The sequence below is a fragment of the Miscanthus floridulus genome, chromosome 18, assembly GCF_019320115.1.
Source record: "Miscanthus floridulus cultivar M001 chromosome 18, ASM1932011v1, whole genome shotgun sequence".
NCBI classification, from domain to species: Eukaryota; Viridiplantae; Streptophyta; class Magnoliopsida; order Poales; family Poaceae; genus Miscanthus; species Miscanthus floridulus.
In genome coordinates, this window is record NC_089597.1 from 11,407,562 (window position 1) to 11,419,670 (window position 12,109).

Here is a 12,109-nt window from a genome sequence, read left to right on the forward strand (position 1 = left end):
TTATTTTTGCATTCAGTTAACCGCTTATTAGTAACATTTCACATACTAGCAATGAGTAGTCACTACCCTAGATCTGGACATCATTGCCGGTTCAAAAACCCACTTCACTGTCGGTCCTTAAAAACCGACACTGATCTATAGGAAATAGTGTCGGTTCCTGGCTCCACCCGGCAGTGTTCAGTTGAACAATACTGTCAGTTTGTAGTGCCAACCGACAGTGACGGTTGCTTCATGAGTGTCGGTTCTTGGCTCAAGCCAATAGTGTTGAGCAAGCCTACACTATCGATTCATGGATCAAACCGGTGGTGTTGTAGTAAATATCAGTGTCAGTTCATGGATCAAACCGGTAGTGTTGTCGTAACTATCAGTGTCGGTTCATGGTTCAAGCCGGCAGTGTTGAGCAAGCCAACACTGTCAGTTTGTTTCTAACCGACAGTGATGGTTACGACAACACTGTCGGTTTGTTGCTAACCGGCGGTGATGGCCCGCTCGTATTTTATTGTTTTATAATTTATTTTAATTTATATTTTTTCGTGGAATTGAGTTTCGCTTTATATACGCTACGTAGATGATAGGTCCATCAATATTAAATATTACAAATGTTACTATTACAATTCAAATGTTTTTATCCACATCTCGATCCCTCAAAATAAAAAAGAAATGTTCTTGGACTTCACACATGCTTTTCGGACTTCTTACAATAATCTTGCGAGCCGCTCTGGGCCATACTGGTCTTTGTACCTCATGGAATGTGCAATGGAAAATACACCATCTTTTTTCCAATACCTCGGCTAAGATGAATTTTGCGAGCTCCGATTGCAGTGCGACGATCTCCATGTCTAACAGCCTTGGTGGTTATATTTCTTGCGTTGTCGTTCAAAAAATATGATATCCAAAGAGGAATATTAAATCATTTTGTTGAATTATTAACAGACACAAATGAAATGGGGATTATACACACCAACTTATCGTCTTCTTCTGATTTTCCGCCGATATAGCGAAGTATTGCCCACATTACATAAAACACGCATTCATTGTTTCCCGCCGGCTGTAACAGGTACTTCCCCTCCATTTCGACAACCTTGAATGGGACCGGCGTCCCACCGATATATCTTCTTCGGACACTGAGCAACATTAAAGGGAGAAACATTAGAAAGCGGTACGTGTGATTAGAAAATAATATGTTATTAGGATCGCTTACTAATTCAGCACTGCCACCAGTGCATCCAGATGCACTACACCACAACCCTAATATAGCGTCATATGTGTGTCGCTATAAATATATTAATACCATCGAACCATCGGTCGGTATAGCTGGGCCACAGATCATGTGTCGTTAAATGTACTTTTTGCGATGGATGATCGGTCGGCATAGATATTTAGCTATAGCATCAAACAATCGGTCGGGATAGATCAATAAAGAGGATGAACCATCCGTCGTTATATAGGGCCGTGTCTTTTGCGTGGGCTTAAGGTCTGTCCGCGGGAACTGAAAAGGAAAAAAAGTTCCATCGTGAGAATCTGAAAACGAAAACAGGCCCTTGGCGGTAAAAGTTGGGCCCAAATACTGCTAACCCTAACCTTTTCATTCACTCTCCCTCAGCTAGCCGCCGCATTCGCTCTCTGCGCCCGCCCGCCCCATCCTCCGTCGCGGCGCTCGTCCGCCCAACTCCACTGCCTCCACCGCCCAAGACCGCTGCTGCCGCCGCCCAAGACCACCGCCACCATCGCCTAGGACTACCGCTGCCTCAGCCCAGTTGGCGCCCCAGCCGCTACCGTGCAGCCCTTCGTACGCAGCCCTCAATTGCGACTGTGCGTGTCTCCTCCCCTCATCCTCATCGATTCCAACCAGCGATTTGATCTAGTTTCCGTGACGCTTCTTTGCCGCAGTTGTTCGGATCCGCAATGACGTACTACGACGTGGGCTGGACCGGCTGCAAGGACGAGGTGCCCTGCGACGACATCGATGCCTGCTGCTGCCATCTTCATCCTCATCTCCGCCGCTAAGCATGGGGTTCCTCCAGGTCTATCTGGCCAACGCCGTTGAGTGCCTCACCACTTGAGGTTCGTGTCCCCTCCTCCTCGATCTCGATCTGGTGTTTTATCTTGACCTGCCTTAAGAGTTGCTCGATCTCGATCTGGTGTTTTATCTTGACCTGCCTTAAGAGTTGCTCGATCTATCTACCTTCTTCGCGGACTCGATTAGTTTCTCTACTACAGTTTCAGTACATAATGGCGTTCAATTGGTGCGATCGGACTCTTTGTTCGCGTGACTAGCGACACTCAGCGGCCCTGCTGCAGTGATTCTTCTCCCTAGCTGAAGACGAAGAGACCCAGCAGCCAACCGGACCTGCTGCTGTTCCTCCGTGCCCAGCGACCAAGCAGGCCAGCCATTCCGTCCTGCTGAACAGATAGGCACATCAGACTTTAAGGTTAGTGTGCCTTTGAATGTGTACATTGGAATACAAGGAATTTTACCGAGGTTATAGTTCTTTTCTTCCTACCTTCTTCAGTTACAACAATAGGTACTATGTAAATGTAAATTGTGTGTTCCTGTTATACTAGATTCACATCTGTAAAAAAATCAATTCGGTTGTAAGTGCCATATCGTTATGCTGAAAAGAACGACTCTTCTGCAGCCATTATTTATTCACAGTTTAACACTGATAAAATACCTACGAAGAAGCAAATATAATGGTTCCCTTTTGCAGATTGGGGTAAAGAGAGATGGCTAAAATATATCATGTCAAGTTCTTGTGCAACTGATATCTGCATGCAAATCAACCCCCTCTAGGAGGTCCCTTCATGTATACACTAATTACAAAGGTACGCCATTGTTTCCAGCATTGTCAGATTTCCATTAGAAACTTATATGTTTAGTTTCTAACTGCATACATACATATTCTTATTTATGTAGGCATCGAATTTCAAAACGACAAATTTGCTCAGGTTATACTCTCCTCTTGCTACAACTGCTAAAATAATAGCATTGTAATTTATCTTTATGGGCCTCTTCGCCAAATGCACTGTAGGTGGTCCTCTAATTTGTGTTTACTCAGTTTGCTTAAATTTACAGTGGATGTTGCTACCTCACCTCTAATTTAACTTTATTCTATTTGCTTATATTGTCTACAAATTTCTTATAGCCAAATTCATTCCAGCCAGGCAACTTGCAATCTTTTGGAGATTATTTGAACAGCCACAACGTTGGCAGTTGCTCTTCTTGTGCGTACTGGTATGATCCTCTTTCTGTAGGCCATCTTTTTTAATATTGTTGTGGACATGAACACGACAATCGTGTTTAAATTAAAACCGTTCCGTGGATTCATGGATATGAGCAGGATTGTCAAAGTATGTAGCTTCTTTGCTGCTTATGGTCTTTTTTTTTATTTTATAGTTCATTTCTAAAGCTGCTTGATCTTTCACAAAGGGGAATGGATAAATCATGGATCGATAATGATGCTAGGTACAAAGACTTATTTCACAAAGAGATGTGTTTGACTTTGATAATTTGGAGGATGAGGACATAAATAATGATTATGATACTATGGCAATTTTGCTTCATGAAAAGATGGTGTGCAATTATCACTTTATTTTAATACGAGTAAAAAGGGGCTCACATGTCATTTTCTGCAATATTTTGTACTAATGGATAGTGTTTGCATCAACAGATTTGACAGTAAGGGTGGACAGGAAGGCTGGGAGCTGCAGCGATGGTGGTAAAGATCAGCGGCCAAACACACCGTGGTCAAAACACTCGGCCACAGAGCAGCGCAGACGCAGCAAGATCAATGATAGGTGCTTTGATGCAGTAATTTTATGACCAGTTATAAGCTCGTAAATAAGTTTTGACCTCTTTATGGATTATGTTTTTATTTTACTCCACATCATTCCTACAGGTTTCAGATACTTAGGGAGCTGTTGCCACATAATGATCAAAAGAGAGACAAAGCAACATTTCTCTTGGAGGTAAGGTTTCAACAGGTTTCCTGTTTTATCGAAGTAATCTTTCGCAGTTGATTAACACATGATTCCTTTGTGCCATCCTTTCTAATGCAGGTTATTGAATATATACGGTTTTTGCAAGAGAAAGTGCAAAAATACGAGGCAACATTCCCAGAATGGAACCAAGAAAATGCAAAGATGCTTCCATGGGTAATTGCTTCTTTCTCCAAAGCTGCAATGCTTGCTACTGCTGTTAGGAAAGGAACAGTCAATTCTTGATTGTCTATGTCTGAATGTCGTTTTACATTTTTGCAGTCAAATATGTATTTTCGATCATTCTGGAAAAATGCACAGGCAAGTGTTTGTTGCTAAAAATGCATTTGCCTTACCGAATTGTTAACGTTCTATCGATAGTTTTCAACCAACATCTTATGCATGCTTGTTATTCTTGTGCTGCAGAGTAAAGGTCAAATCCCTGGAGATTCTCCGCCTGACCCTTCACATTTCATGAGAAATGGATCCTCCCCTGGATCTAATTTCACAAGGAAACTCAATGATAATCACAACATAGTGACATCTGCAGCTGCATCAGGGGCACAGGATCAGGCAGGAACTGATCACATGGCTAGCGGGTGCTACAGATCAGCAGATACACCGGCGAATATTACAAGTATGATCAATGGTTCACATATATTTTGCATTATTCTCAGAAGTGCTTTCTGAGACTAGAAGCAGCACTGGTTACTTATGAGTCTTCTTTGTATGCAGATAATGCTATATCTCAGTCCCAACCTCAATGGATAGGTCCATCCCCTGTGGATGATTCTGCAATGAACAGGGAAATGCTTAACAACCAGCAGTTGGCAATAGATGAAGGAACGATCAGCGTGTCTAGTAACTATTCCCAAGAGTATGTCACAAAGAATATAAGTTATTTATTGCTCACTCCATTCAAATATGCTTGTCACATTTGATTATGCATAGTCGTCGGTGCATATCTTTGACCAATAATTTCTTCTGCAACATATTCTTAGAATCCTTCAAATTTATGATATTTTTGCTAGTATTTTAATATTCTTCAAAACCATGACACGGTGGCGTTGGTCCAATGAGTTCTCCCTGTCCACAGATTGAAAAAAAACCAGTGTTTTTCACTGACATTATGCTTCTTTTTAAGTGTCCTCGACATGTATTTGATTGATTAAAAATAGCAATTTGACCACATCACCACAGGCCCGTACTTGTTACAACTGTTAGATAACGAACAGTGGATTTGCCAAGTCCATCTTAGTGACAGGTAGAAAACTGCTCATGGCTACTCTCAGTTACTTTATCTTGCCTTTTATGATAGACAAAGCAATAGCTCAAAAAATGGTTTTGATTATGCAAAATTTATCTTTGGCTGAACTAACTACCGTCAATGTCTCTGTTAGTTAGAAACGCCTTGGTGAGATTAACAGTTTACTAGAAGCTCAATTGGAACGCTGCATCTGACAGAACAAAGTACTATAGTACAAGTTGGAACTGAAAAATATGATTTGATTTTTCAGGTGGAAGGCGCTAGATGTAACGTGATTATTTTGTGTCAGCAAGCAGATCAAACATTTTGTAAGATGGAGATGAAACATCGATGGATGCTAGTTGCTTTGGATGATATAGCATTTTGTAAAGAACTGCTTGGGGATGGATGCTAGTTGCTTTGGATGATGTAACATTTTGTAAAGAACTCCTTGGGCATGTTAGCTGTGAGTTGTGCAAGGACTTGTGTGTTGTGAAGAATACTGTAATTTGGTGTCTTATGTTACTGTGAGGTGCAACCCAGCATGACTATTACATGTACCAATTGGCATGAATGAAATCTAAGCTATGTCATTGTGACTTGATTTTGTGTCTCATGTTGAATGTGACCTTGTATGTTTCATGTCTAAGAATATTGTAATTTGGTTAATGTGAGATTAATAATGTATTTTTGCATCACGTGATCTATGCGTTGGATTGTTGGTTGGTATAAATCCCTTTAGCCTTGAACTGTTGGACGGTAAAACTACTATATGCCATCAGCCTGTTGGTCGGTATTGCTTCGGCATTTCGTCAAACTATCGGTCGCTAAAAGTATGTCAGTCGCTATAACCCTATCCTGACGCCACTTTCAGCGGCAGCAGTTAAGTGTCGGTATAGATCTATACCGACCGATAGTGTGTCGTTGTATCCACCTATAGCGACCAATGGTGCATCGCCATTCTGGGGCTGTGGTGTAGTGATGATCAAATGGTTTTTTTTTCGAGTCCCACACCTCGATCAGATTTTTGGCAAGATTGACACAAATGAAGACGAAATGGTTGCTACAATCATATAATCCTAATTATCAAATAATCTTAACGAAAAAAGAAGCATAAAATTAAAAGACGAGAACACATACTCGCAGTTGTAGGATAGAAGTATATGTGTGTCTTCTTCATCATGAATTCGTCAATCAATCTCTGTTTTAGGTCTTCCACGTCACATCCATAGAGGCCTAGACATGTCCTCTCATTGACTCGCAAGGGGTCCAAGAAACCTATGTAATCCCATTTCTTTTTAGAATACAAAATTTTGCTATACACCTATATAAAATCATGGAAAGTGCTCAAAAGTTAACAATTTGTCTCAAGAGAGTAGTTAATTGTAATATCGTGCGTGTAGGGTACTTATATAGTCCACAACGTCAATATTTGAACATCGAGAGAGCGTTTCTGCTATAGCTGAAACAAGCACTCCCACTCGACATCGAACTTCTCTTCTTCAGGATATTAGAAAACATGCGGCGAACGGATAATAACCTCAAAACCAAAGTCGTCCGTCTCTATTGCTTGAGCCATGTAATATTCATACAACTGGCGCATATATGTTGTCAGATTTTTATACTCATCATCGGGAACCAAAAGATTGCCCCTTTCATACTTCATTGCTGGTGTGCCGTCCCTTGTACATCATAATAGATGGTCATGGCCTCTTCCATGGTTAATCCTAGGTTGTCTTCGACGTACTTCTGTATGTTCCTTAAATCTTTATTGTATATTTCTTCGTCTCTTGTTGTAGCATATTTATTCTGTGTTTGCCTTTTGAACTCGGACTTCAACAAAAATAAAGGTAGTGAGGCACATAGATTGAAGAAACTAACACAATTTTCCTTCGAGATGTGTGCTGTAATTTTTTTTTCATCAAGGTAGTAACGCTGCCACTGAATGGCCTTTTTCTTTTCTGTTGGTCCACTTTAGGAGCATTAGCAACTGAATCCAAGGACCTTTTCTGCGACTACGAGGATGTCCATGATCTTGTTTTGGGCTAAGGTGGTGGAGGAGGAGGAGGATGACAACGAGAATTCTATTTTCCCGGCGTTGATGAAGATGGAGGAGGAGGGGGAGGAGGAGTCTCTTTTCTCGGGGCTGATGAAGATGGAGTCAGACAAGGAGGAATAGAAGGAGACCTCTATCTTCTCGGGGGTGATGGCTCCAGATGAGGAGGGGAGTGATCTCTGTTGAGAGATGGTGAGTGATCATCGCGGGTGGGCGAAGACTCGCAGTCATCCTCATCATTAGAGGACAATTGATAGTCAAGCTTAATGAAGCGCTTGCGCTAGGCCACTTGAGAGCCCTTGTTTTGACCAAGTTTTGGCCTGTCTTCCACTGCGGGGTACTCAATGGGTATCTTGTTAAACTTCTTATCAAGTATACAGTCAATGGTGACGCGAGCGTACCCTAGTGGAATTGGGCGACCATTAATTGTCCCGTCTCCCGCAGGCCAGGCCTGGCTAAGCGCCACCTTGTCCTTTGTCCATTCCTGATGGATGTACAACCTGACATTGACGGGTTTAGTGATGTCGTCCACCGGATGAGGCACATTCGCCTCTTCTTCGTCGAGCGGGGTCAATCCGCAGCTGCTGCGACCCCTAAACTATGGGCTAAATGCAGTAGGAGTAGGGTTTTGTGGTACTACTAACCCCTTGGACAGCAAAATTTGCTCGACTCGCGCTTCAACGATTGCCTCAATCCATGCTTCTATTCTGTCCATCTCTTTTAGTCTCCTCAAATACTCTGCCTCCTGTTCTGCTCTACCCCTCGAGCAGCTCAGGTAAGTGTTAGATTCTTGGGGGAATGCTAGTTTCCAAGGAACAACACTGGTTCCTCTAGTGCGACTAGGGTGCTCCTTGATTCCAAGTGCTTCGGTGAGCATGTCTTTCTCCCTATTAGAAGTACGAGTCCCTTGCCTCACCTCCTCCGTTACCTGGGAGATCCTCTAGATGATTTCGCTCATGGGTTGATTTGAGGAGCTAAAGCTCCCATCCTCGGTGTGCCGTACATTTCTCCCCATATAGTATAATACCGATCTAGGCTCCTAATCGGTGGTCTCAACCTAAACGCCTTCCTCAACATGGTGAACCATCTTTTGAAGTTCTGCTTCAAATTCTAGCTTCTTTTTGGCGTAGCCACGAGAGCCGAGATGATGAGGATTTGTCGCTTTCTGCGAATTCTCCTTATTCTTCCTGCTCAGTTCTAAGTACTCCTCGGATAACCTATATTCCTTGAAAGCCTGCCAGAAGTCCTTCTGCTTGCTAAACTGTCCACCATCAAAATCTGGCTCTTTATTTTGAAGGACAAAATTCTTGTACAATGTCCCCTTGAAATTCTTGAAGCATGTCCCCCTTGATTTCTTTAGCTTTTTTCATGACTAACTCCCTATCATACTCGGCTGGAAAAGTGAAATACTCTAGGATCTTGACATCCCATATGTAATCCTTCTCGCTTTCGGAAACCCTCCACCGATCATCATCTTTCCCAATCCACTTCCTGTACTTAATCAGGATGAAGTCCCTAACAAGTAACCCAAGGATAGTCTTGTATTTGGTCAAAGCTATAGGCGGTGAGAGTGGATCCCCGAATTCATCAAACTCAGTAATGTGCCAGTGTGCATTCCTACCAACAGGAATCTTTGACACGCCTCGCTTGGATCTGGCCTTCCTACTACCCGAACCCTCTGGCTCCTCGGCCAGCGGAGGCTCCTACTAGAGACACGAAGTAAGCTATGACCCTCTCAATTGATTAGCGTGTGTGGCTACATAGTCACATGATACCAAAGTTACCTGGCCATCTTGGTCATTTTGACCCAGATTGAGCAGGCCGGACGGGGTCTATGGCTGCTCGTTCTCACCGACCTGATTGACACCGTCACCGTTTGTCGGATCATGCGGCTCTCCCGTCCCAGCGATATCAGCCGCTTCTTGTTGCCGATCAGTTCTTCAGCGATGGGGTAACAGGCGACGATGAGTCATGGCTGTGACACGATCATGGTTAGTTTTGGCCGTGGACAACTACTAATAGCATATGTTCATATATATATATATAATATGTTTAATGCAAAGTCTAATAATAAGTCCACATACAATAAAGTCAAATAATAGCATATGTTCACCTAGAATAAATTCATTGTTTGATTGACCACATACAACAAAGTCCACCTACTCTTCGATCTAAGCATGACCACATACAACGAAACTAAGCCTACATCAACTTTCAAATAAGAAAAGCGACCATAGCCATAAATAAAAATATGACATCTTTCCAAGACCAAGGAGCAATTCTCCTAATCTTCACATCTTTGGCGGGTGGCTTCTCTTCGATCTCCAGTGCCAGCGGATGGCCATTGTTTGTATTCATTGGACCATAGTAGGCCGGTTGCCCATGGTTTGCAAGGTAGGTCGGATGACTATAGTAGGCCCTCAAAGCTTCAGCTTCTGTGTTATATTTTTTGTGCAAATTACTAGGGTAGCGATTGACTTGAGCATAGCAATCTTTCCAGGTTCGATAAATCCTAGGCATGTGACCAACATGCACTACATACCATGCCATGGTTGCCTATACATTTAAGTAAATTAGGCATGTGGTAAGTGGTAATGGTAACTCACTGAACAAGAGTTATTATTCAAGTTATATGGCCAAACTAAATCTATTTAATGTTCTTTATCCTTGACATGATAAAAAAATTACCTCAATAATTGGACTGTTTATTATTCGGAGATCAATGTGGTTTAGTAATCATACTTGTTGCTGCTGCTGAGCCAATTTTAAAAGTTGTTTTTAACTTTTTTCTAGAACAAACATCTTTATATGCCTTTTTTAAGCATGTTATACATTCCATCAAAATAGCATTATTTTTAAAATATACTAAAACTAATACAAGAAATAAATAATTTCTTGTAGTATATATAAGAAAATATTAGATGAAAGGTCAAAGCAAAACATCTACAACAGAAAGGAAATAGGTAAGTCATTGTAATTAACCAACATGACCAGTCAAATAAAGTAGGACGCTATCAAAACACCAGAAAGTTTCTACAAACATATTTCAAGGACCATATCAAGGTCAGATCCTAGCTAGGGATTCAATAAACCTAAGGATTGTAAAATTAATTAAGATGAGATTGTAGATAACACCAGAACTAGACTAGCTATTACGAAGTGAGATTAGATTGTATATGGTAGTGAACATGTTTTATCTGACTATGGACTAGCTATTACAAAGTGAGATTCTCTCAAATAACAGAGGTTATTTTAATAGCCTGTAGACATGAGGAATAAAAATGTGTTTGGATCAGTGACACTACATAGCCTGCAATGGATAGAGTTGCATACATTCTTCATCTTCAAAACTATTTTAAAAAATTACGTTCATTTCTTGTTCCTCCGAAAACAATAAAAAGTATACAGGACAACTTACTTCCTCATATTGTTTGTTAATGTAAAGTCCATTTTAGCTGCTATTGGGAAGACAACTGTGGGACATTTCATCTAACACTTAGCGGGCAGTGAACCACGCACTCACCTTGGGGGTGGGAAAGCATCTGTCTGCGTGCGCTCATGAAGGCCTCAGCGGTGCTCCGACATCGAGCCGTGGACGACGTGGGGAGTGCTCCGGTGTGGGGCAGTGCACGGGCGTCGGCGTCGAAGAAGAGGAGCGCGGGACTGGGAACGGCGGCGCGGGGGGGGGGGGGGGGGACGGGTGCTCTGGTGTGGGGTGGTGCACAGGCCTCGTCGTCGAATAAGAGGAGCGCGGGGTTGGGAACGGCGGCACGGGGGCAGTGGACGGGTGCTCCGGCGTGGGGCGGTGCACGGGCGTCGGCATCGAAGAAGAGGAGCGCGGGGCTAGGAACGGTTGGCGCGGGGTTGAAATTTGGATAATTTCATCCCACAGCGGGCTTTTATACCAGACCTCATCACTGCCGGTTCTAATTAGAAACCGACAGTGATGGGGGTACATCAGTGCCGGTTGTAAGTAGAAACCGACAGTGATGGGGGTACATCACTGTCGGGCCATTCTTTAAACCGACAGTGATTTCCGTGTAGCGGTCACAACATAAGTAACTTATCTTTTCCACTTCTTTTGAATTCCTCCTACTGGCTCAACGGTTAACACCCCGCAACTTAGCCCCCGATACCTGCGTTCGAATCTCGGGCGGCCCAATTTTTTTAGTTTAATTTTATAATTTATTAAGCGGTCTAAAGGTCAAAAAGATAAAATAAATAAACCTTGGCACACATCCTATACTAGCGTAGCGGTTAAATGTCTGAACTCTGTAGCCCGAGACCCGAGCTCAAACCCGAGGGCTGGCAAAATTTTTTTTTAATTTTTTATATATCACTGCCGGTTTTCAATATAAACCGACAGTGATAACAAGCATCACTGTCGGTTTCTTATCATCACTGCTAGTTTTTTGAAACCGACAGTGATGTTTATATATATTAAAAAAATTCTTTTATATACTAAATAAATAGAAGCATATGTATTCCTATGTCGAAATGGCTTGAATTTTTTTTAGCAAGCTTGTACACCCAAATTAAGATCCCACATAGGATCTTAAGTTTTTCTAATTATTTTTTGTTAATTATATTTTTCTGTGTGCTGAATGAGACAAAAGAGGGTGAATTTCATCTTGGACCCAATAGATTTTTTCATCCACCTCCATAAAATCCTTATCCCTAGGGCACATTAGAGCGTATGTAAAAGTTTAGCACCATTCTAGATCTTTTCGTGGGTAGACTCAGTTCAACCTATAATTAAACGGTCTCATCGCGCGGAAATTCAATTAAACCTCAGAAAGTAGCAAACCATCTCCGGAAAATCCCAAACT

General features: G+C 42.2%; 1 protein-coding gene across 10 annotated transcripts; it reads left to right on the forward strand.

Moving 5' to 3' along the window:
• The first annotated feature begins 1,249 nt into the window (after positions 1-1,249).
• Positions 1,250-5,749, forward strand: LOC136520601 (transcription factor BIM2-like). 10 transcript variants are annotated; one of them, XM_066514156.1, is made up of 15 exons: positions 1,254-1,812; positions 1,891-2,064; positions 2,221-2,432; positions 2,712-2,826; positions 2,918-2,949; positions 3,147-3,235; positions 3,398-3,466; positions 3,672-3,798; positions 3,900-3,969; positions 4,060-4,155; positions 4,261-4,299; positions 4,405-4,615; positions 4,714-4,855; positions 5,179-5,242; positions 5,496-5,746. In XM_066514156.1, exons 7-14 carry the CDS (start codon positions 3,457-3,459, stop codon positions 5,204-5,206), a joined length of 723 nt encoding a protein of 240 aa, XP_066370253.1. In that variant the 5' UTR covers positions 1,254-1,812; positions 1,891-2,064; positions 2,221-2,432; positions 2,712-2,826; positions 2,918-2,949; positions 3,147-3,235; positions 3,398-3,456; the 3' UTR covers positions 5,207-5,242; positions 5,496-5,746. The 10 variants fall into 10 exon arrangements, with proteins under 10 accessions (XP_066370262.1, XP_066370253.1, XP_066370255.1 ...); XM_066514158.1 differs by having other exon boundaries at positions 1,891-2,432; positions 2,918-3,028; XM_066514159.1 differs by having other exon boundaries at positions 1,891-2,432; positions 2,918-3,028; positions 3,162-3,235.
• Positions 5,750-12,109: the final 6,360 nt, after the last annotated feature.

Excerpts from the sequence above, each read along its gene's own strand:
- LOC136520601 (XM_066514158.1), top strand. Across the intron at positions 3,799-3,899 it reads CGCAGCAAGATCAATGATAG|GTTTCAGATACTTAGGGAGC; the intron begins GTGCTTTGATGC and ends TCATTCCTACAG. Across the intron at positions 4,856-5,178 it reads TCTAGTAACTATTCCCAAGA|GCCCGTACTTGTTACAACTG; the intron begins GTATGTCACAAA and ends ACATCACCACAG.